This window comes from Ahaetulla prasina, chromosome 3 (genome assembly GCF_028640845.1).
Source record: "Ahaetulla prasina isolate Xishuangbanna chromosome 3, ASM2864084v1, whole genome shotgun sequence".
NCBI classification, from domain to species: domain Eukaryota; kingdom Metazoa; phylum Chordata; class Lepidosauria; order Squamata; family Colubridae; genus Ahaetulla; species Ahaetulla prasina.
The window spans coordinates 156,466,539-156,492,957 of record NC_080541.1 but is presented as its reverse complement, the minus strand read 5'-3'; the positions used below and the strand labels follow the sequence as shown (position 1 = coordinate 156,492,957).

The window sequence follows — 26,419 nt, the reverse complement described above, 5'->3', positions numbered from 1 at the left end:
AAGCGGCTAGTTTGAAAACGAGCAATTGCATTTTCATTGTTTTAATGAATATTAATAGGTATAATCAGCTGAAGCAGCATTGTCAAGTTCCGTGCCTGACTTCCTATTCTGCTGACTTATACTTCCCTAAAACCAAAATCCCATATTCAGTACAACTTAATTCTAAATCTTTATATATTAATGCTATCTTATCTTATCTTAAGCATAGTTATATTTTTTTTAAAAAAATCCAGTTATCTTATCTTATCTTAATCATAGTTATATTTTTTTAAAAAAAAAATTCTGTTATTTTGCAAAACATTAACCATGGTGGATTTATTTCTTTATTAAGCAGTTCTTGTTGTATTTGTCTCCAGATGTATCCTGTCAGCATATATAATCAGATATTTCTTACTCTAATTATCTTTGAAATAGAAAACATTGGATAGGATGATATTAGTGGTGAAAAGATTGAATTAATCTATCCTGAAGTTTATTCACTGCAGTGTTCCTAACTCTCACTTGCTTGATAGTAAAATAGACTCAGTCTGTTACTAAATAGATAGTAAAATAGATTCACATTAAAATGTAAATGTGAAATGTGTAAAAATAGAAGGTGTTTTACATTCCCTTTCAACATTTCCTCAAGACATTTAATATCCATCTTTTTATAATATATCTATTTATTCACAATTGGGTAAATATAAGTCCTTGGCTTTACATTTATTGATATTAAAGGAATATTTTTCAGTAAACTGAGATGTTCATTTTAGCAACTGATATGTGTTTCCCTGTGTCTCTTTTATGTTTTCAAATATAAGGATCACATCTTGCTGAGCATGCTAGCGTCAAATTTTACCTTTCTAGTTGGTAGACAATTATTTTTCTAGTACCTTTTATTTGGCTAGATTATATACGCAGGAGAATATGTGATCATTATGGTGAGTAGGTAAGTAGCGAGTGATGATTGTTTGAGTGCTGTGAACAGAAGTATTTCTATATTTGCATCAAAAAGAGCACTTTTTGTAAGAAAAGTAAATGCACTTTCTCAACATCAGAATATAACTACATTTTACATGTAGTGTCATCTGTCAGCACCAGTTTGGAGTAGTGGCTAAAGCAGGGGTCTGCAACCTTAAACACTCAAAGAGCCATTTGGACCCGTTTCCCACAGAAAAGAAAATACCAGAAGCCACAAAACCTGGGTGGGCGTGGCCAACTCAATGTCACTCACTCCCACCCAGTCACATGACCCCCACAGTCATGTCTACCCAGGTTTTGTGGCTCCCGGTATTTTCTTTTCTGTGGGAAACAGGTATCGCTCTCTGTTGTGACTCCGGCCCCCGAGCTTGTCCTCATGGAGGAGGATGACTCTGAGAGTGATGGGGAGGAGCCAACAAGGCCTCCCTCTCCAGGACCCCCCTCTCTGACACCATCCCAGGTTCCAGCTGCAGGCCAGGAGATGGAGCTGCCAAGGCTTTCATTCACTACCGAAAATCAGGTCTGTTGCAAATATAAACGACTGTTGGAAACACGTTTCTGTGTTTTCTCTGTGAAGTGGGGAGGGGGACAGAACACTCTCTCTCTGTCACTCTCTCTCTCTCTCCCTCTCTGTTCCTTTCTGTCTCTCCCTCTCTCATCTCTGTCTCTTTCTCTCTCTCTCACTCATGTGTGTGTGTGTGTGTGTGTGTGTATGAGTTCCCTCTTGAACCATTTCCAAAAACAGGTGGGATTGTGGGGTTTGTTGCTGATGTCCTTCTTTCTTCTTTGGGTGCTTTTTAACCATCTGATTTAAATTTCAGGTTCCCAGATAAATGAAGCTCTTTTGTCCCTGCTGTGGTTCCCTGTAGGCTGAACTGGCTGGCCCCACCCCTCACCATCTCCTCCCAGTCACTCCTTGCCTGGCCTGAGAAGTTAAGAGTGATGGTGGGGGGATGGAGATTCGCTCCATATTCTAAAGGCGGGTACAAAGCGCCTCTGTACTCACAGGTGCTTCTTCTGGCCCTTGTTGGTGCTGCACGCACCTCGGTCGCTTGGGGAGACGCATGACTTGCTTTCTGCCCCAAGACACTGGCCTGGCCTGGCCTGGCCTGGCTGTGGCTGATGCCTCTGCCATTGCTACCTCCATAGCCAGCCCACTGCTCTCGCAGCAACTTGTGCAGCACAGTTAAATTTAGCGTGCGTCACAATGGAGGAGATGGCATCCCCTCCTCCTCCTTGAGCGCATTACAATGCAGAACATTGGCTGCAGCTGGGCTGGGCCGGGCCAGTGTCTCAGAGCGGAGTGCAAGTCAAGCGTCTCCCCAAGTGACCAAGGTGTGTGCAGCACCAACAAGGGTTGGAAGAAGCTCCCGCGAGATATGGCAAGTACAGGGGTGCTTTGCTCCCACTCTGTCGTCCTTCTCAGGCCAGGTGAGGAGTGACTGGGAGGGGAGGGGCCAACCAGTGGTGGGTTCAGCCAACAGGGAGCCACAGCAAGGGGACGGAAGAGCTGCATGCGGCTCCGGAGCCACAGGTTGCAGACACCCAGGCTGAAGGCACCTATTAGCCACCACTAGCCTGCCTTAGCCACAAAGCTGGATGAGTGACTCTGGGCCACTCAGTCACCTTTGAAAAATGTTGTCAAGAAAACCCACATATAATTGCCAGTTAAGACTGTCTCAAAAAGGAGAAAAATCTTCCCTATAATCAATAAAAATTGAGCAAAAACAATCCTACAATATTCAGTATGCTGCGCTGACCCTTATCCAACTGATTTGTACCATGAATATATAGGCAATTTGATAATCTGATGTGATGTGCCCCAATTTATTAAATCTGTAGAAAATACTTTTTGTCTAATTAATGTACAGAATTTTTGACATGAGATGTAATTATGACTTTAGCTAAGAAGGCTAATGAAGGAGTGATAAAAGCAAAGAAACAAGTGTCTTATCACTTTGAATCAGATCTAATCTACAATTTTCAAAAGGATTTTTCAGTTCATTAAAATGTCATCACATCTTTGAAAGGACTGATTTTTATAATATTTCGCAGATATTAATTATAGGAACTACGAATATGCATGCCACAGTGAATTACAGGTTTTTTTTATACTGGTTTCATTTTGTTTCTAAGTTTTATAGTTTTCTACGTACATTTTGTTTTCCCCTAGAAATCTACTAGTTGTTCGGCTTATTTGCCTATTTACTGGTAGTAATTAAATGTTGACTGCTATCATTTTGCTTATTTAAACACACTTCGAGCACTTTATATGAATTTAACGAAATACAAAATATAAAATGTAACTTTTGAAGTTGATGGAATTAAAATTAAAATAATTATTAAAGTCAATCAAAACTTGGCAAGAGATATGTTTTTCTATTCTCCTGAATACTGAGAGTAAATAGTCAAGAATACCTCCCTGAGCATAATAAAAGACTAATACAGGAAAATGCTTTTTCTTGCCTACCTTTGGCAGTGGAAAAATCTTGCAAAATGGCTGCCGCATTTTACATGGCACACATTTTTGAGACAGTTTTTATAGCAATTGAAAATTTCATAGTAACAATCAAATCAAACTGTAAGTAAATCATGGGTAAACATCACCTAGGATTTGACTCAGGAAGGGTTTCAGGTGTCCACTAGCCATAATAACCTACATCAGGGGTGTCAAACCCGTGTCGTCATGGTAGTATCACGTGACATATCTTGACTTTTTTCCTTTTTGTTAAACTGGGTGTGGGTGTGGCTATAGTGTGACGCATCTGGCCCGTGGGCCACGAATTTGACAGTCCTGACCTACATGCATCACACTCTGGGCACTCCTTATGCAAGGACCAAAGCCACCAAAGACATACCCTCATTAAACAACCAAGGAAGATATCATAACTAATAATATCAGAAGCTGCTAAGAGGAGGGCCAGACAATTGTATCCCCCTATTTAATTTCTAATGCAGGTCATTCACAAAGGTGACCATTGAGGTTTCTATATAATATTATGAAACATTGATTGGAATTGATCTAAATAATCGGTTTAATTCAAATGCAGTTGAAACCTAAGAACCACCACTTTCCTGATAAATATAGTTAAGAAAGAAATATTTGAAACTGGTCTACAATTTCAGAAATCTTCTGGGTCAAGGAAATTCTGCTTTGGTAAAATTATTACAATTTCCTTGTCCCCTGCTCAAAGAAGCCTCATCTTCCTTAAACACAGAGCCAGTCAGCTTGGCCAATTTAAACCATCAGGCACAAACAGCTGGTGGCCATGATCTCACCAGTTACCTTCTCCACATCCTTGAGATTAGAAACATCCACATGAACAGGATAAGCAGTTTATCCCTGTACGATGCCACCCACTGCCTGAAATAGTGAACATCTTCAGGTGAATCTGATCAGTTTTGTAAAGAGCAATGTGAGCCTCCAACTGAACTGTTCCAATTGAAGTTCCTGTTAAATGAGATGCAACACAGTACAAAAAAGCATTGCTGGAGGAAGAAGTCTATATTGCTTCAAATATAGACTCTGTTCTAATTCTTCCTGAAAATTCTACCTTCTACCTATATTTCTGGCCTAAGGGTTTCCCTATGCAGTTCATTTCTCTCAGCCCCACTAGTAAGCCAAGCTGATTTAACACTGCAAGAGGGAACAAACACTTTGGGTCATCTCTGCGTTGCAGAGTTTGACCAAGTCTTCATCAATCATTCTATTCTTCCTTTTCAGCCCTGAGGTTCAGGAAATGTTGTCTTTTAATGTAGGTACTTAGAATAAGAATTTTGTTGTTATTTTATTTTGTTGTTATTTCTCTCCATCTACATTGGTGGAACTAGTATCAAATTGGAATTGAGAGTCTCTAATCTGTTGGTTCTTGGTGTTGTTTTCTTACAAACTGTTCATTCCAGCTGATAGATCTTATTTTAAATAGAGTCCTACCAAAGAACTAAAGCAGATGCACAGCCTGTACAATTACTTTGTATCCATATAAAATGTGATAGGAAAAAAATAAAATTCAAAGCATTGTATTGTATTGTTAAACAAATTTGCAGTAAAGAGCATCTTATAATACTTGTTTTCTCTTGTCAGTGATGAAATTGAAATAAAATAACTAGATCTTGCACAAAAAGAACATTTCCACAGGTGCGATTAACAAAAGAACTTGTGTAAAAGGCACCAGGTTTTTAGACAATAAAATATTGTTACTGGCTCCCAGGACTTTTTAATTTCCTTCTCCCCTTTTCGGTCTCCAATTCTTCCTTCATTATTTAAGGACTATAGGTATCCTTGACTTACGACCAAAATTGAGCCCAAAATTTGTGTTGCTAAGTGAAAATTTTGTTAAGTGAATTTTGATCCATTTTCTGACTTTTCTTGCCATATTTGTTAAGTGAATCACTGTAGTTGTTAAATGAGTAACACCGTTAAATGAATCTGGCTTTCTCATTGACTTTGTTCATCAGAAGTTCACAAAAGTTGATCACTGACTTCAGGACATTGCAACCGTCATAAATATGAGCCAGTTGTCAAGCATCCAAATGTAAATCACGTGACCATGGGCATGCTGCAATGGTCATAAATGTGAAAAAATGGTCATAAGTCACTTTTTCCATTAAACGAACTGTTATAAGTCAATGATTATATGTCCTATTCCAGCACTCTGAAGTACCTTTGAACCTTACATTCTGAAATGCTGCACCACTTATAAATATTTTAGCTTTTCAGAAACCATTATTGCCATATCTGATATTTTAAGAATAGCATTCTATAACCCACTGTCATCCCCAATTGTCTGTGCATTCTTTGCAGCACAAACATTCTACAACATAAGATGAGAACCCCTAGCTCTATCCATTGGGCATGTTTTACTGCTTTGTCTTCTTCCAGGTGTCTGATTGTCTTCCTTTTGTTCTTAGTTGGATGCTGACAAAGATGAGGAAGAAGTCTTCCGTAACATAAGCCTGGCTGTTGACAATAAGCTATTTCCCACTCAAGAACCAGGGCCAAGTGAGTATTAAACTCTAAATATGATAGTGAAAAATACATGTAGTCCTTGTTTAGCTTCGTCTAGCAACTGTTCACAGTTATGATGGTGATGAAAAAGTAACTCTACAACCAATCCTTGTATTTACCACCTTTGCAGATCTATAAACAAAGGAAAGCTGAAGTAAAATCATAACCAACAACTTTGCTTAACCACCGAGTTGGCAGCCCCAGTTGTGGCTGCTAGACAAGGACTATCTGTAATATAGGCTTGGAGTAATTCTGCATGTATTGTTTTGTATTTATTTCATATACAGAACATCTACATATGGTGTTTTGCGATATTTCACATGGTTTAATTTTTTTAAGTGAGAGTTAATGAACTAGTTATGAAGAGCACATTTTATAAAGTATGTAGTGATCATAATGTGTAATAATGTTTGTTTGTTTATTATTTATTTATTGAGAAAATTTATATGACCATCCAACTCACCCATGGTGATTCCATCCAGCTTAAAGAAATAACACACTCACACACCCGAATACAAAATCCAATCAACCCAGGCTTTCAGGCCTGAATCCACACATCCCTGGTGACAGCGATCAAACAAAGCACTTGATGGAGTCAGTGTCACCCTGGGGTTTGCTGGGTTCTCTGGCATAACCATTCTTCAGGGCCTTTTCAGAATGGGAGCCAATCTTATCTGCATGGGGATGATGTTCCACAGGGGAAGCCATCATGGAGAAAACTCTTCTTCTTGGTCTCACTAGATCAGGGGTCTCCAACCTTGGTCCCTTTAAGACTTGTGGACTTCAACTCCCAGAGTCCCTCAGCCAGCAAAGCTGGCTGAGGAACTCTGGGAGTTGAAGCCCACAAGTCTTAAAGTTGCCAAGGTTGGAGACCCCTGCACTAGATAGACCTTCTTAAGAGAGGAGACTTGTAACACACCTTGCCTCCTATCTCTGGTGGGTCTGATAGATGTAACTAGGAAAAGACAAATCCTCAAATAACTTGGTCCTAAGCTATGTTACACAATAGTATAACGCAATAATTCCATGTATCAGTGATCATGGCAGAACCCGTGTCCTCTCATCATTGGCCATCCCTTCAAACTTCTTTTCTCTCTTTCGAGTAACAAAATTTAATGTGTAGATTGTGGTATACGTTTTCATCCATTTAATAATGTTGCCTGAGCATAAATAAATACAGAAAAATGCTTATTTGGTTTTTTTAAAAATTATTTTTACCTTTTTTAAAAAATTATTTTTACCTTTTTAAATGCTCTGGCATTATTTTAAGGTGCATATCTCCTTGTGTTTTCTTTCTGAATAGAAAGATAGCCTAAAAATCTAAACCAAGTCAATAAATAAGCAATGCATTGGTATATTAGGGTGAGAAAAATTTAACAACTATTTGAAAAGATGCAGAGGCCACGTTCTTCTGCTCCTCTGCATATTTGGAATCCTTTCAGCCCCAAGTTTCACTTCAGAAACAGAGGATAATTATAACTGCAGAAAAAACAATTGTTACCAACCTGCCTTCCATTAAGGACCTGTACTACTGCACGAGTCAAAAAGAGGGCTGTGAAAATATTTACAGACCCCTCACATCCTGGGCATAAACAAGTGGTGAAATGTAAAATTTGTTACTACTGGTTCTGTGGGTGTGGCTTGGGGGAGGTAATGTGACTGGGTGGGCATGGCCAACTTTTTTTTTTAACTTTTAAAAGCATTTTCAGCTGAAGAGGTTGTAAAAAATGCTTTTAAAAGGCTCTGACAATCCCAGCTGAGCTGCATGATCATCAGAGGCTTTTTTTTTAACTTTTAAAAGCATTTTTTGGCCGAAGAAAAAATGCTTTTAAAAGTAAAAAAAAACAACTTATGATGATCGCGCAGCTCAGCTGGGCATGTGGGGGGGCAGGGATTTTTGCTACCGGTTCTCCGAACCACCCGCTGCCATCCGGTCTGAACCGGGAGCATTTAATCCCTGTTTCAACTCCTACCCTCAAAACGAAGCTACAGAGCACTGCACACCAGAACAACTAGACACAAGAACAGTTTTTTCCTGAAGGCCATCACTCTGCTAAACAAATAATTCCCTCAACACTGTCGAACTATTTACTAAATCTACACTATTATTAATCTTCTCATCGTTCCCACCACCCATCTCCTTCCACTTATGACTGTATGACTGTAACTTTGTTGCTTGTATCCTTATGATTTATATTGATATTGATTGTTTCCTGATTGCTTATTTGTACCCTCTGACTATCATTAAGTGTTGTACCTTAGAATTCTTGATGAATGTATCTTTTCTTTTGTGTACACTGAGAGCCTATGCACCAAGACAAATTCCTTGTGTGTCCAATCACACTTGGCTAATAAAGAATTCTATTCTATTCTAGTTACTCCATAAATATCTTTTGAGGGTTCCTCCAGCCCTTTCTATCTAAACAGGCTGAGATAGGAGAGCCATCAATGTCTCTCCAAAGGAGAGAAGTGACAGATGCTCCCTGAAAAACCACACTTGTTCAATTCTCAGTGTTCATTTAAAAAAAACAAAAACATGACATGAGTCTCTATCAAACAAAGTGTATAATCATTTTGTCAGTCTGTTCATTTTTGTAAGGATATTTTGTTCTATTTTGTTCCTGCTTTTTAATGTTTTTAGCCAATGAATGAGCAGTTGTAGCGATGACTGACAAACTGCAGAAGAAAGGGCCTTTTAATAAGTCTTCGCTAATGGGAAATGATTGCTCTTGCCTTTAAAAAAAGTAGAGAAATTCAGAATTTAAATATATCTGTGATTGGGCAGCCAGATGTCCATCCCAAAACAAAAGAAATGAGCTATTACAGGAACCTGAAATATTCAAGTCTCTAAAAAGTCTCTAATTCAAGCCTTTTTTTTAAAAAAAGAAGAATGATTATAAGTAGTTATTCTGCCAGTGGTGGGATTCAGCCAGTTCGCACCACTTCGGGAGAACCGGTTGTTAACTTTCTGAGCAGTTTGGCAAACTGGTTGTTGGAAGAAATCATTAGGGCAGAGAACCGGTTGTTAAATTACTTGAATTCCACCACTGTATTCTGCCAATACATGGCAGTAAAATCCATTATGGTTGCAAATATCAGAATACGTTCTGCAAGAATATAAGTACTTTAGTAAAATCACCAGTCCCGACTGGATCTTTGTTTGCATTTATTTAAAGCTGGGATTTATTTAAAGATTGGATAGGTTTCCAGTGTTTAAATGAATAATCAAACCTGTGCCAAGATTAAGCAATTTTCTTGCTTGCCTTATTTCCCACTCGTGATGTCATTACATAAATTAAGCCCTTGTTATTTATTGGCTTATGTCATTTGCCTGAGGGTGGTATTAATTGTGCAATGACTCAATTTGCTGCAAATGATGTAATTTGCATCATTTTTGTAATTACAACATTGCATGAATTAATTAACGGCAAATGACATAATTTGTGATTTGGCCAACATTCAGGAACAACAAACATTCTTCCCTTAAATTGAGGTTTTAGTCCTAGAGATGAGAGGCTAGGGCTAAGTTGAAAGCAAAATTAAATGGTCTTGTAATGTTTTATTCCATTTCATTCCAGCTTCCTGGAAAAAATAGTAAATTATTTAGATAAATATCCTGTCTTTCCTTCCATAATTATTGTGATTAAGCATTCTTGAATTTTCTTTTGGCTGCCCAAAAATATTCTTCTCTAATCTCATTGATTAGTTTTTCTTGATCCAGTTCCTTGATTGATATCAATTAGCACTTTGCAACTATAGAAATTCCCTTGGGTTTCAATCTTTTAGATCTCAGTTTATCCTCTGAAAAAGAAGACATGTGCACAGTATATTACTTTTCAAAGTTAGAGCTATCTCTCTTGATAGACTTGCCCGGGCTATCCAGTCATTATAATTACTAGAAATAGTGCTCGCCTTCCTCTCTGCCACCAGCCACGGGAGAAAGGGAAGAGGCGGGGATCAGGGGTTGTGGCTAGCCGGGAAAGCCGAACTGCTGGCCAGGCCAGAGCAGCGAAAGGCGGCTAAGCCTCACTGTGTCCACCCCCCCTCCAAGACGGCCCTTCAGCCTAGTGTGGCGGGCCCAGAGAAGATTTCCCTCCTCCGCCATTGGCCTTACCTTCCAGTTGCAGCCCACTGAGTTCACAGCACTCTGCTCACTGTGGCTGCCTGCAAAAGTAAGGCCTGTGCTCCGCCAAAGGGCAGGGGCTGGCGGGTAGGTGGGGCAATGTGGGTGGGGTAGCGCAGGCTGGATTAATTGCTTTGGCAAGCTTTATGGGCTGTAGTTTGAGGATCCTTGAGCTAAAGAGTTTAGTGTTCTCAATCAAATCCAAACTACTATTCTCAGACAAATATAATGTTCACCCATAGGTCTATACTTGTAAGTCTTTCATCCTGTATTCTCATAGGACAAAGAAATGCTGGATTCATTGGGATTTATTTCGGACAGACGAGAATGAGACTGGATTATTAAACTTCAATTTACATTCTATAGGGGTTTAAAAAAGAAGCAAGAATAGAGGCAATTTTCAGCCTTTGTGGACAGCAATATATTTGTATGCATGGTTGCTTCCTACCTGTTACTAAGAGCAACCACTTGCCTTCAAATTCTGTACTTCAGAGACTTGAGGCATTTTTATAGAAGAAATAACAGAAAGCAAAAACAATATTCAAGCTTGTCCTTAACCAATTGTTGACTTTAAAAGAAATTGTTTACTCTCCCTTTAAATGACTGTTCTCAGCATGCTGTGCTTATAAATAGCACAAAACTTTTCAAACTGTTTCTGTGGATCTTATCAGATCATAAAATTGATCTATGAAGAAACAGCCTTTTCTCGCAGATTACTTCACGATGACAAATAAGGGACAAAATAATATCACCAGACCCAAAGTACACAAACCTTCACAAACCTCTAGTCTGCTTTTAATTTTATAGTAGCAATACCTTTAACAACTATAGCAAAAACAACAGGACATTACCAAGGAAATATTGCTGGGCAGGAAAAATATTGCTGGGCAGGAAATCAGAATATTAGAAATTCAGAACTTGTTGGATTTCTGTCATTTATAGAAGCATTGGCATTTGGTGACATATGGAGGACTAGAAAAAGGGTTCTGTAAAATCTCTACTCAACAATGTTTTCCATTTTCATCACAGTCTTTGAAGAGAAGTAGAAACAGAAATGGTAGCAATTGCATTAACAGCCAGACAATACGACCAACAAGAATCTTAGCCATCATTTTTGAAACACAGCTTCAAACAGACCCTAGTTGAAGCTGGTGGGTATTGGTCCTCTAGTATTCCGCAGACAGCCTAGGAAAAATGATATCTTTAATACCTGGATATTGTCTTTTTATCAAGTTGTCTAAAGTTCTCTGAATAATGCAATAGCATCTTAAAGGACCTGATCTATATTGGAAGAATGAAAGCAAGAGAACTGGGTTGAACGAGTAAAATCCAAGCTACCTTTAACACATGCGATTAAGGACAGAAGTCTTCTGTAAAAGGACAATTCAATACTATGTAAAGCTTACCCAAGAGTTTCTGTACCATGATCTGTGATACTTCACTAAGCAGTTCATGCATACTCAATCATTACTTTGGCAATAATTGGTTTGCTGTCATCTCCACTCTTTTGGAAAATTAGACTAAATTAAGTAGCCCCAACCCTTTTAAGCCAGTGCATATCTTTCTATCCTGATCTGCTCAGTTTGGAATCCATCAGTTTTTAATTTTAGATAGAATATCCAGTAAGCAAAAATATAGTCATCATTCATATCCTTATTTATAAACTTCTGTCACTTATTAGATCCTAGGTGGTTTACACCAAATTAAAGCACACAAAATAACACATGACCCAATAAAACTCCCACATCCAATTCAGAGTTATGACATTTCATCAGTTCAATACACCAATCTTACTAGTCTATCTTTTTTTATTAATCACTCGTCTTTGTCATAATCAGATTCAAAGAAAATAATTCCTATTAGTAGTCATATTTAATAACTTTATTTTTTGGGTCAAGCAAGAGTTGATATTTCTGAAGAAGTTTTGCAGCAAGGGCAAGATACAACAAGATTAATTGTAAGGAGGTGTATAAGGTTTGGCTGCGGTACAGAGGTTTTTTTACCTCCAGTACATCTGATGGGACTTTACACACAAGAAGCTTTTGACTTTTACAACTGACACTGGTCATCTCTAATTTCTAGAAAATAGCTGCCATAGGATTATATCCAGTCACATTCACCACATTATCAGAAGAAAATTTATGAGAGTTTTCTCAGCCACTAACTCTATAATATTTAAAAAATTAAAGAAAAAAATTAGAACAGGGGAACCTGACAGTTAGTAAGAGAGATACCTATGGACACATTGCTGCCCAGATGTTCCACTGAAGCTGTCTGGACTTCTCAAAGAAAGTAGTTATAAACTTTTGATCAAGAAAGGCTGAATGGAAGCTCTAGCACTTTCTCTGACGTGGTCTGAAGGAGTCCTTTATTCATGCAGAAATTCTGAAACAAATATCTATTTATATTGGCCTATTCTTGGATTGCAAACATTCGGCAGCATAAAGAACCAACTCCAAGCATGCTGAAACCACAAGAATGACACATAGCAATAGGCTAGAAGAAGTTCGCTGCTGGTGATGGTTTTTCGAATAGGAGAACAACAAGGATGCAAGCAGCAGGAAGGAAATAAATGATTCAAAAGATTCACCATAACCTTAGAGAGATTCTTTTTCAAGTGGTCTGTTTCCATGCCTGCACTTTTTTAAGGAACTACCAATTTCAGTAAATGCAGCTACTTGAAAAGAAAGTAACCAGTCTGAGAAAGATCCCTAACATGGAAAGCAATGCTCACTATTGAAAACGGCTGAGATTTCTTCCCTTAGACCTTGAGTTATGAATGCATCAGCTGGTACGGACTATTTCTGTAGAGTAAAATTCTCGGAGAGACCTTTGTGTCTTAAGCAACACAATCTGAGCTCAACGGCAAGGGTAAAACAACAAAGTATTCCACTATTGGGTTTTCTAAACTTTTTCACATGAAAATTTTGGAGATCAATCATCAGGGATTGAAAACTATGACATGCATGAAGCTTGAGATGATTTCAGAAGGACCCAATTATTTTAACTTTTATAGAAAATTAAATGACCAGCTTTTTGAGATGTCCAGATTGTGGCAATAGCCACCCAAAGTCACTTGACAGTGAGATGGATGGCATATAAATTTAACAAACCAACAAGAAAATCTGAGTCAAAAGTAGGAGGACTTGAAAAATGATTACCTTTTTTAAACAAAGGTAGAGTCATGTAAAAGTCTGGTTATGAAATGAATATTGTGTTTCTATGTATATTTATGAAAAAGCAACTCTGCCAAATGAACACACTCTTAGTTTAGTACAGATGAAAAATGCAGCTTTATTTCAGATATAATATGAAGGAGAAACCTAGACCTAAAAGAGAATTTTTGCCAATACATAATGAATATGTGACGGGGAGAGGGGTCACATCAGTAGTGGGTTCCATTTACCTTCACTACCGGTTTGGAACTGGGAGCGTGAGTGTCCGCGCAGTTGCTTCGCTCCTGCATAGTGTTTCTGCACATGAACAGAACGTTCTGCGCATGCAAACAGCATCCATGATGGCGTCTGGGTGGGATGAACTGGGGCATACTGGTAGAATCCCATCACTGGGTCACGAACATACACACTAAAGTTATAGCTTTCCTGATTATTCAAATTCAGAGATATTTGTCTGGTAGCTTTTAACAATATATCCACTGGTTAAGTAGAGTGCCAGATGAAGGATGCTGAAAGCATTTGGCTATGTAGAATTAGAAGACACAAAGTCATGACTTGGAATTCAGTTTTAATTCCAGTACTTGAAATTAAATAACACCTCTTTGTCCTCTTTCTCTAGTAGAACAATTAAGGCATGGGCTAGGGAATAATCTAGTAGATGTTTTTAAGGGTTAGATCTTTTTAATATTCTTTTCCAACACTAACTGTGCAAGGCATAATGTTATATGGACATTAGGTATCTTTTAGAAAAACTCTTTTGACTTCAAGATCACAATAAATCCTAACCAAGGATTTCTCTCTTCCTTTGGTAGATTATTCCTTTGGTAGAACTTCATCAAAACAAGTCTGGAGTAAACAGGGTTCAGAATTAATTTTTTAATTTAAGCAGTTTTATTGGAAGGTCTTTGTTTTCTAATAGCAAGAACTAGTCATATGTTGAAATTTCTGTAGGATCTTTTGTCAGTATTACAAATTGTCAAGTATAGTTTGTAATATCCTTTAATACAGAAATGGATAATGGTTGGTCCATGAGCTTCATCTGGCATGTTAAATTGACCTCTCTTTTTCTGCTGAGCATCAAATGAAGCCTTTACTCAGCACCACCTCCTCTCCATTTCTGTCCCTGTTCTCGCTTCTTCCAGGGAACTGGAAGTCGGCCAAAGATCCTCTCATTGACTTTCTGTAGCAACACTGGGTGGATCAGTTCTTCTCTTTCTCTTCCTTTACAAAGAAAAAGGCAGGGCGATGCTGACAGAAGCTGATCCTGTTTGAAGGTCTGCCAGAGTCCCCAACAAAATCTCTCTGTGCTTCAAACTTCCCTTCTAATATACTAATTGAGAACTAACACTTGCAACTTATCTAGAGTATTTCATACATGATTGGAGAAAACATGCATCAAATACAGTGGTGGGTTTCAACCAGTGTTACCACCAGTTCGCTTCGCGCACGCGATTTGAGTGTGATTTGCTTTGCGCAAGCACGTTGAATTTCAGAACAGCTGAGGCACAGCAATGAATATAAGTAGGTATATCATGGGGGGGAGGCGGGAGGGCCCAACTGACGGTCAGAGAGAACTGGTTCACTCACCATCTCCGCTACTGGCTCGCCCAAACTGGGGAGAACCGGTAGCAACCCACCACTGATCAGATGGATATTTCAGTGCAAGCATTCAGTGTGGTGTTTTTTTTTCTGTACATGACAATACAAGCAAGCCAAAGCTGCTTTGAATGAAATGGGCAGCAGATACATTGAATGAATGAATGAATGAGTGAGTGATCGATCATAATACTAGATGTATTGAATAATTTGTCTTAATATTACCCAGTTCTTAGGGTAAGTGGGGAACAGAATTCAATCTCTAATTAAAATTCAGTTCCCTTTCTTTGCTTTAATATCAACTATGTTAAGAAATGAAGCATAAAAAAAAAAATCTAAGCTTATAGAAAAGAGCTATGCTGCAAAGTAACTAAATTCCCCATCATGTAGCTATGGCAGCCAACAAATTTCTAGGAATCAGAGGTAGCAATTTGTTTCTTCTGTATGAATTCTAATACCCATATATTTATTTTATCCCCACACACTATTTCTCTCTATTCAAAAGATGAGTCACTGAAATGTTCAGGCCCTTGGCAAACAGGAAAAAACAAAACCTTACACAAAAATACAAATTCAAAGTTTTCTAGTTTCAAAAAAATATGCAAAAATGGGAAAAAAATTCTGGTACTTCTAAAAAATTTACACCTATTTTTTAACCTATAACATAGAAATCTATGTTATAGGTTAAAAAATAGGTGTACATTTCTGCAGCTCATGGATGTTGCAATTCCTTTTAAATCTGAAGACCTCAAGGCAGTATAATAATACTGGAAAGAACCATTCCATTTTGTTATCACCATGTTAAAACAGTGAACATTTATTTTATTTATTTATTTATTATTTACATTTGTATACCGCCCTTCTCCCGAAGGACTCAGGGCGGTTCACAGCCAAATAAAAATACAATACTATAAATACAGATTAAAAAATACAATTAAAAAACTTATTAAAATTGGCCAGAATTAAAATTTGGAACTAAAAACCCATTAAAACCCATTAAAACCCATTAAAACAAATTTGAATTTAAATTTGAAAACCAAAAATTACAATATGTTTATTATTCAGTATTTTGGTATAATTGCTGTTTTGATTCTTTCCAATATCCTATTAGTGAGAGTTTTTTGCATTACTAGGTTTTTGTTTTTTACATATGAAGGGAAAGTTGATATATAAAAAAGATACTTGCATTTTACTCAGTGAGATTTACTTACATGTGTAATATTCCAGTATTAAGAGCACAATTCTGATTGATGGAGGGATTATGTGCCATCAAGACTGTATTAACTCTTAGCGATCACATAAATGAGCTTTCTTCATCATGATCTGTCCCGTATTTGGTCCTTCAAGTCTTCCAGTTATGTACTCAATGCCACTTAACTGATTCTATTCCCCTTCTCTTTCCCTTCAACTTTTTCAGCTTTAGTGCCTTCTCTATACAGCTAGAACTTGAATAACATGTCTTTTTTCAGAGTTAATTCTATGAGTTCAATGAGAATTATTTTTAGATGTTTTTATTTTAGATTTTAGTAACTGATTACATAATTATGTCAGGAAATTTCCATTACGAATGAAAACAAAACCATTGCTTACTTTAAAATGGAGTCTTCTCTTATTTGATAGTAAAAATATCCATTTAGACCTTTCCCATTGAGATTGCATCATCATGAAACCTGCCTATTCCCTTTCTTATTTTTAGGTCCATGTGAAGTTGACCTTAGTCTCATTTTGGACCCAGGAGAGATTCCTGATCATGAATTTAACTTTGAAGATCAGGTAATGGTGAAAAAAAATCTTTTTATTTGCATTTATAAATGCCTTGGTTACTGCATAAGTGAGGGAATTGATAAGCAGGGGTAGAGTTTATTATGAGAATTTCTGTTCCTTTCTGAATGCCATAATAAGACAGCTTTTCTGAAACCCAGTATAACAAATGTGCGTTCAAAGGACTTCTGTCACATTTTAAAATCCGTCTTGTTATCCCATCTCTTTTCTTATTCTGAGCATGTCTTATGCTTTTCAATGCTTTTTTTTGTGTGTGTGTTTTTTATGCTCTTTTCTGTTGCAGGTTTTCCGTACATTCTAGAAAAGAAATCCATACATGTTTCAGTACCCAGAAGAAGAAACAATTCAATGTTTATCTGATGGTGTATTTTCAAAATAAAATCCACACTTATGCAGTCAAAAAATAATCAGTAAAGCTTTGCATATGGTCTCCTTAAGATTTGAAAGTGATTTCCTCCCCAAGTACAAACTAGGTCTATTCTCCCTTAGCTTTTTGAAGATCAAACACACAGCTAGAAGACAATCTGAAAGGGCAGCTAGGAGGGTAGTTTGAAATGAATCTATTTCACCAAGTGTATTTTTGTTCCATTCGCATCTTTGTCAAATGGGTTTTGAATGAATGCAAAACCCTGTAATTTTTCTTTATTTAGTTGAAAGAAAACATGGAACACACTGCACACTGTAGATTTCTCATTTGTATAGAAAAATAAGAGCAAATCTTATTTTTTTTTAGCACTGATGGTGTTTGGTAATGAAACGTCTGCAAGAAAACAAAACACTAAGCTTAGGGAGCACCAAGGACCCCACAGATTCCTCTTTAAAACTTCCTTCAGTGATGAGGAAGAATATCAGCTGATTCTAGCTGAATATAGCAAAAAAGCTGAAGAGTAACTATGACGCTCCAAAGTTTTAATCAGTGAGCAGAAAGATGAAATAAAACCTTGTAGCCTTATCTGGGAAGAAAGATAGTATGCAGAAAGCAGTGGTAGCTTATTCAAGGGACAAGAAAGAGTTTGTCAAGTTGAAACATGCAACTAAAGCTTAGACTATCATTTTGTCCCCAAACATTGTACCAATAAGAGAATGAGAATGTAAGGTTATTATAGCTGTGTCCTAACTCAGTGTTTCCCGGTCTTGGGAAATTTAAGGTATGTGGACTTCAATTCCCAGAATTGAATTCTGGCAGTCAAAGTCCACATATCTTCATGCCTTAGCTTCATGAAAGAAAGAACTAGATTAATAGGACATAATTTTGTCGTCACTGGATTTATTGTTTTTTGGTTACATATCTTGGACCTTCCCTTCATTTAGAAAATATACTGGTAGGTAGTTCTCAACAGTTCGTTTAGTGACCATTGAAAGTTATAACACCACTGAAAAAAAATGACTCATGACCTTTTTTCACACTTATGACCACTGAAGCATCCTCAGGGTCACGTGATTTACAATCGGATGCTTGGCAACTGGTTCATCTTTATGACGATTGCAGTGTCTTTGGGTCATGTGATCACTTTTTGCAACCTTCTGACCGGAAAAGTCAACGTAGAATCCAGATTCACTTAACAACCGTGTTACTAATTTAAAACGATAGTGATTCACTTAGTAACTGTGGTAAGAAAGTCGTAAAATGGGGCAAAACTCACTTAACAAATGTCTCACTTAGCAACATAAATTTTGGGCTCAATTGTGGTCATAAATCGAGAATTTTCTATATATCAGTGGAAAGACTGCAAATATATTTGGGGCACATCTTTTGAAATAGGGGTATGTTTCAGTCTTACTGTCTGATAACAGGTAGTTCAACAGCCTCTGGTGTATTAGATAAGAAGGGTCCTTTGACAGGAAAAGTTCGGTCATTTCTTGCAGCGTCACAATTGGGACAAAACTAAGAGTATATAGAAGAGGCAGAAAAAGAATGGAGCTTTTATCCTATTTTTGTTCTGGCTTCACTCACTTGTTGCTACTCCATTTACCTTGCCTCCTTCAGTTGTTTAACCCATAGGGAATGCATAGGGGTTGCTAATTTTAAGAAATTCAGAGCACGTGGAATGTCTGAAAGGGTTCAAGGTGCATATTGCTTTTTCTTTAATGTGTTTTAGGTTTACTGTATGCAGTTGCATCATAATACTGTAAGTAAAAATGACCATTTTTAGAGTCAAGGATTGCAAACATATTAACACATTGTACTGCAAAGAAAAAAAAAACATATTCCTTATCTCTAACATGAAAGAAATTCATTGCAAATATATAATGTTACCTCTTGGCAATACTTTTTAGACATAGTAAAGATTAACTTTTCCTCAAAGAATATAATCTCCCCATCCAAAGCATACATTTTATATAGATTTAAAATAAAAGCAAGCTATTGTAATAGTCCTTCTTATGATGCAGCTCAGAATTATAAATCACACCTTATTAACCAGGTTTTGTTTTGTTTTGTTTTACAAATGGCTACACAGAAACTGAGCAGTTGATGGTCTAAATGAGAATGCGGGACTCTGAAATTTTAAACTTCTTTTCTGATAATCTAACTAAATCTTTCTTCTTTCTCAATTCGTCTTCCATTCATGGGAGAAAAGTATAGATTCTTATTTTTTCATAGATTGAAATAAATCTTCAAGAAGAAGAGTTTATTTTCATTATTTAAAAAAAAAACAGGGCTAAGAATATTTCCTTTTTCGTCCTAGCTGAGTTCTTCCACAGCTTCAGGATAAGAGGATGGATTGGGCATTTTTTCATAAGTAGCCTGTAAATATTACAGAAATTGTTTGTTTTGGGATTTTAAAAAAACCCCAAACAAATCCCTCTTCATTCAGCAAAGACCTTATAATAGTATTCTCCTCTCTTCTTATGAGCTTAAATTTCACATTTTGAGAAGGACATCCTGAGAGAGAGAGAGAGCTTACCTATTGATCTTTTATAGGAGCAACATTGTTATATTGCTGTCAGCATGGCAACATGGAGGTGGACATAGTTTTCAGTGATTTTAATGGTGGTGTTTTTCTTCTTAGCATAGTAAATTGTTGAGTTTTGATCCATTTTGTCAGTTACAAATCAGTTATTGCATTAGATGAACCAGAAAATACTCAGCTCAGAGGTGGGTTTCAGCAGGTTCTGACCAGTTCTGAAGAACCGGTAGTGGAAATTTTGAGTAGTTCAGAGAACCGGTAGTAAAAATTCTGACTGGTCCTGCCCCTATCTATTCTCTGCCACCCAATTCGCAGCTGGTCAGGAGGAAATGGGGATTTTTGCAGTAACCTTCCCCTGGAGTGGGGTAGGAATGGAGATTTTACAGTATCCTTCCCCTGGAGTGGGGTGGGAATGGAGATTTTACAGTATTCTTCCCCTGCCACGCCCACCAAGCCATGCCCACCAAGCCATGCCACACCCATCAAGCCACACCCACAGAACCGGTAGCAAAAAATTTTGAAACCCACCACTGACTCAGCTAGTTGTATTGCACTGTCATCTTTTTACACAGCTGCAACTTATAAAGCAGAAAACAATGGGATCTCACTTTTGTTAACATGGATGTCCCAAAGGTGCTTTTTCAAGAGGGAAATGGACTTTCTTGGTTTCCTTTGAAGATGTTTTACTTCTCATTGAAGAATCTTTTTCAGCTCTGACTGGATGGTGGGGAATTGGGGAATTGTGGGGAATTGAAGGATTTATATTCCATGCAAACAGCTAGTCATTTACATTCTTTTAGACAGTCATTGAGGCCACTTGGAGGTTTATCTGTGTCGTCAGGGTCACCTGAGTAGTGCAAATGGGTGTGGAGCTTCCTTGGAATTGCTTAAAGGACTGTGCTGAAAGGACTGGAGATATATGATGTCGTATCCCTCCCCCTCTGTTCAATTTTGACATAGCTGGCCTCTTTCACCCTTCTTTCAAAGGGTGAAACGTCTTCCCTGTCCAAAATGTGGACTTTGTTGTCTTCAAAAGCATGGCTTTTGTCTTTTAAATGCAGCTGGACTGCTCAATCTTGTCCTGATGGGTTTGTTCTCCTATGTTGTGCCATGCATTTATAATGTGGTTGTTTTGTTTCCCAATGTACAGATCTGCACATGGCTCACTTGCATTATAATGCATATGCCACGTTGCTCAGTTTGTATCTGGGTGTTTTATCCTTGGGGTGGATGAGCTTCTGCCTTAATGTATTCTTGGGTTTGAAATGTGCACATATGTTATGTTGGCTGAAGATCCTCCTGAGCTATTAAAAGATATTAAAATATCTTTAATTAAGATATTAAATATATATTTAATATAGACTTTAGAGAGTAGAATTGCCTGTTATAATTTTTTAAATGGACTCACCAAAATTGCTCAAATATCCATAGATTTAGAGAACAAGTTGGCACCTGCCCTCAGACGCTTTTGCTTTTCATATGTCTGTTTCTTTGAACCAGCAAAAGATGTATATGCTGATTGATTGAAAGCACAATACTATGAAATTGGAAAATAACAAACTGGAAATAGCCATTATAAATTCTAACAAAGCATTCTAGGTATGTCGAAGCTAATCTCAGCATTGACCTCTGCACAATTCAGCTAAGCCAAAAGAGAGAGAAAAAAATGCTTTTTAAGGGTCAAAAAAGTCATCTTAAAAATATGCCTTTGATATCTGAAAATATGGGACTGTGGCAGAACTTTTATGCTTCACTGAATAATGTTTTTATTACCCATGCAGTCTTCAAACTCTAAACCGGCCCAAGCATTTCTCTGCTGAGAATATCAAATAAAGTAAAAGATGTGTAGCTAGATATCAGCAGGTCACGTGTATCTGGAAGGAAATAAAGTGCCTGTCAGAAAGATGGGGCCAAGAGGATTAGTTTCCAGGCAACCGTGTGCAACTAAGGAGTTGACAGCTGGCAAATATTTTGCACAACTCTTTGATGGTTCTCTGATGGTGGAAGTATCCATATGTTAAGTCTGCACTGTAATATTCAAGAAATGGTTCTTAACTTCAAGTGTAGACCATTAATTTTGGTTGCTGACCACTTATCGTATTTTGAGGTCTCTGGTAATTTTTCCAAATTAAAACTGATTCAAGAATCTCTTGAAAGCACGTTCCTGAAGAATGGGAACCACAAAGTAAATTTTTCCAAGGGTTTATAATAATGTGGACGGTAAGATAGACCAGGATTGGTTGACATACCAGACTTCTTTGTGCTAGATTTCTTTACATTGCAAAGTTGTTGGCCAATCACTTTTGTATTATTTGATGTTACAATCCATTAATTTATAATTATGAGAAAGATGGGGCTCCGTGAATCTTCATCAGCAGGATTATCACCAGTAATCATATACTTCCCACTAAACAATCTTTCTAGATTTCTCTGATTTCAAAGGAAAGATTAAAAGCTGCACAGAAAAGCAGAAGTTCCAGGTATGGGGAGATAAACACAGTTCAGTGAAATAAATAAAGAGGAACTTCTTGGTAGCAGTACCTGGTATATGTAATGCTCTCTTGAAGTAGATTCTATAGGTGTCTACCTTACTACCGAGTTGGCATGAGGCAAAGACTGGATTTTAATATTTTCGATTGTTTTAAGTCTATAATTTTTATTAAGGATTTTGATTGCAATAGTAAAGGCTAATAATACAAACTAAACTTAAAAAAGAATAGTAAGAAAGAATAAAAAGTTATAGGAAAAAAGAAGAAACATAGAAAAGAAGCCTGACTAGGTGGCTCAGTAGCTAAGCTTGTCAATTAGAAAGATCGGCAGTTCGGTGGTTCGAATCCCTAGTACAGGGATTGTACTGTGTGAGCAGGGGCTTGGACTAGATACCCTCCAAGGTCCCTTCCAACTGTGTTACTGTTATCCTGTTATATAGTATGATAAAGAAAAAGAAAAGCTAGGAATGTTGCACCCCATCTCTAAAATTTAGAATTTCAAGATGATCTAGAGCAAAACAAAGAAAGATCTTTTATATGTGCTGCTTCCACTTCCACTACATTGATTTTGCCCTAGGAATGTTATCAAGTAAGAGAATATTTAACTGTTGAATTTTAAGAATTAACAGTTCTATGTATTGTTATAATATCAATTTTTTTGTGTCCAATCACACTTGGCCAATAAAGAATTCTATTCTATTCTAATAATACTTCACATAGTAAGCTGAAAGACAATGGATAGATTTATACATGATTTGGTTAATTATGGCTCATTGAATAAACCATGGTTGTCTAGAATTATAAATGATAGCCATAAGGCATAATTTACCAGTCACAAGATATGTGTTTATGGATCAGGTTAAACCAAAATTAAGGAAATTTCATGTATTGTTCAGTACAAACTGCAAATCAAGTGATAAAAGGCCCGAAGTCATATTTTGCATTATAATTAAATGACTTCTAGGTTACTCATTATAAATCTTTCTGGTGTCTACACCTTTATATGTGTTTTTTTTTCAGTAAAAAAAAAAGAGCTAACACATGGGAGGACCACCTGTGCTGAAGATAATCACAGAACAGCAGATGTCATAGAACAATTCAGTTTCTGTTAGTGCCCAGAAGATAACAGGTTGTTGCATTTTGTTAAAAAAAAGCAATTAAATATCCATGGTGTTTGGAATATGTCTTTAAGACAGAAATGAGAAATGGACTACTTACAGTATGATTTGGGGCTAGCCACTCACTCTCAGCACAATCTACTTCACAGATAGTTGTTATGGAATAATAAAAGTGGCAGCATAATACACACATTTTGGGGTGCTGACTGAAAGGCAGGATATAAATCTAATGAATGAATAAATCTAATCATGATACTTGAGAAATGGGTCTTATTTCTTTTTTTGTATAATTCTGTTTGGGACTGTGTTACTTAGTTCCAAACTATGTGTTACACCAGTGGTCTCCAACCTTTCCAGCTTTGTGGACCAGTGCCCCCCCCCCCCCGAGTGGGGATGGTTTGTGTGAGAGACGGGCATGCGTGCTGCGCAAATGGAGCTGCACCTGTGTGCACACTCACCTGCCACTTTTGTGGCCCAGTTTTGAACAGGCCATAGCACGGTATTGGGTCGCCGGCCGGGATTGGGGGCCCTTGTGTTAGACAGAACAAATTTACATGGTATTTACATAGTCACTCTTTTTTTAAACAGGAAAAAAAAGCAATTTCCAGTTGTGAAGAAAGAGTAGAAAACTCTCATAATCCATAGGCTCCTAGGCAGAGTACTGAAGAGATTTTGCTCTCAGTATGCACTAAGAAGCATAGAGGAAAAGAAATTGCTTCTGGACAAAATGTATAAACGGCTTTTTCCTACTGGTTCTCCCACTGCAATTGCCCTCAAATACTATAGCAGAATTTGCCATTTTAAAAGGAGCTTTATGTTTATCTTTTATGGATATGTTTGTGTTCAGTGAATTGCAATCACACATACTTGTTACTTGAACGACAACTTTTAGATGTTTTGGACTGTAACTCTCACATTCCCCGCCGCCATCCCCAAATGTTTCCTGGGGCTGACCAGTTGAAGTCCAAAATATCTGGAGGGTATCTAGTTCCCTAACCCTAGTTTACAATTAGTAAAACATAAGATCAGGAAATACTGTTTATTTGACAATATATTTTAGGGCCTATGTATGCCCATGGGAGTGTGCACAGGCCTAAGGAACTAAGAATAATATGGATTTAAATAAGAGAGTATAAGCATAGTTTATGATAAATGCAGATTCTTGGAAAATTTGCAACTTCAGTTATATTGAGTCAATTAAGGTAGTAAGATAGAATCTCTTAGAGATGCTTTTTTGTAGTTATCATCTGCATTGGGTCAACATTCTGGGATAATCTTGAAACTGACTGTTCCCCAACTTTTCCACAATCATCAGCATTCTCATCAAAATCTAATCATGTAGACTTACATTAATAATAAGGCTATTTTGCATTCGCAGCGTAAGAACCATCTTCATAAAAGTAAAAGAATGTTCATGGGAATGGGATACAATATACTGTATGCATGAATGTGCTTTCTCCATCACTGGAGGTTATTAAAGAGACATTGGACAACTACTTGTCTGAAATGGTATAAGGCCCCCTGCTGGAGCAGAGGGGTTGAGTAGAAGACATCCAAGGTCCCTTCCAACTCCGTTATTCTGTTAATTGGCAATAAAAATATGATTTGAGTAGTTTTAGTAATGCCAGAATTATCTCCATGACTAATTCATGTAAACTCCTGATAGTTAATAGTCAAAATCTATGAAGGAATAAAATTATGCTCCTTCAATCTGGTGCTTGTTAGATCCACGGGGCTACAACCTGCATTTTTTCCCAATAAGTATGGCCATCATAAAGAGAATCATCATCAAGCTATCTGGAATGAACAAGATTGGGCAAGCATGGAATAGAACATTTCATTCTTAAGTGTTGACGTGATTTCTTCCATTCAAGAATTATCATTTGTTCTCATAGAAATTGTAAGTGTTGAATTATTAAAATGAGTCATAGGTTACTAGGGAAGAAGTCAGTAAATAACTGAAACTGTGAAAACTAAGGAAATGATGCACTTCCACAAAGACTTTTACATTGTTTGCCAGAAAATGTGTGTTGTTGGCTAAAACCTATTTCTCGTTAGAAATACAAACTCAAAGGAGCAATTAGTGCATTGTCTGTTCCATGAAATATGAACAATATTTTTTGGATAGAAACACAAAACCTACCCATTATATATCAATACTATGATATAATCATGGTTGTATCAATACCAAAAGATTTAGCAAAAATAAGATGACTGAGAAATGAGACAAAGAACATTTCTCTTGCTATGTAAAAGCTAAGATTCTGGGTATTATTGGTTTAAAAGAAGTCCCATACAGGTTGGTTAATATGACTTTATAAAGATCATTATAATTTAAAGATGTAATTTTTTTTAATATACAGCAAAATCTTTGAATTTATCACTCTATGAAGAATTCTGGATTAAATGAGGATATAAAGGGCAGCAAATTGCCATAGTAAATTGCTATTATTACCCTCATGTAAAATCTATTTTATTTTATAGTCTGTTGCAGAAAAACATAATACATTTAAAAAACCTGAGGATTTCTTTAATGAAACGTGATTAGAAAATTTAAAAATACATGCATACATGAACAGTAATAAATTAGTCATTTGAAACTAGCCAGCCAGCATTAAAATATTTCATATATATACATGTATGTAAAAATTTTCACAACTTGGAAACATAGGAGCCCCAAAGCAAAGAAAGAAAACAAAGGTTTTAGGCATGGACTAAGATTTGTTTATCTGTTCTTAGAATACCGGTCTTTCTTAGTTATTGGAGCTCATTCCTAATTTTTCATATATATGTTTAACTCATCACAACATACATAAAATTACTACATTGACTTTTGGTTGGTAACTATTCCACACAAGTTATATTGTTAGTTAGGGGCATCCAGGGATGAAGGTAAGGGCAGTGGTGGGATGCTGCCAGTTTAACCACAGGTTTGGTGATGGTGTGCTTTGCGCGCACAGGCATGCTTTGCTTGTGTGCACGCCTAATGTGCTCTGTGCGCATGTGCACAGTTTTATAAATACTAACTTCTGTGTTACCACTTGGGAGTAACACAGCTGAGGTGCAGCAATTCACTCTACCGCGCCAATCAGCTGAGAAGATAAAGGTACGTAAAGCACAGGAGCGGGTGGGCAGGCTGACCTGATTGTCGGAGTGAATCAGTTTGCTCCCAGCTGATCGTCAGAGCTACCAGTTTGCCCGAACTGGTCTGAACTGGTAGCATAAGAGCACAAAAGTGCCTACCGTTCCTGTCCTATT

At 37.2% G+C, this 26,419-nt stretch overlaps 1 protein-coding gene across 2 annotated transcripts in view; it reads left to right on the top strand.

Annotated features, from left to right (window-relative positions):
* Window positions 1-26,419, top strand: part of AK5 (adenylate kinase 5) — a 124,081-nt gene that overhangs the window by 57,794 nt on the left and 39,868 nt on the right. The window contains exons 7-9 of one of the 2 annotated variants that reach the window (XM_058177140.1): window positions 5,872-5,962; window positions 16,560-16,636; window positions 18,745-18,774. In XM_058177140.1, the coding sequence (XP_058033123.1) occupies window positions 5,872-5,962; window positions 16,560-16,636; window positions 18,745-18,774 (198 nt within the window). The remainder of the gene's footprint in view (window positions 1-5,871; window positions 5,963-16,559; window positions 16,637-18,744; window positions 18,775-26,419) is intronic. The other variant, XM_058177141.1, reaches the window with a different exon arrangement.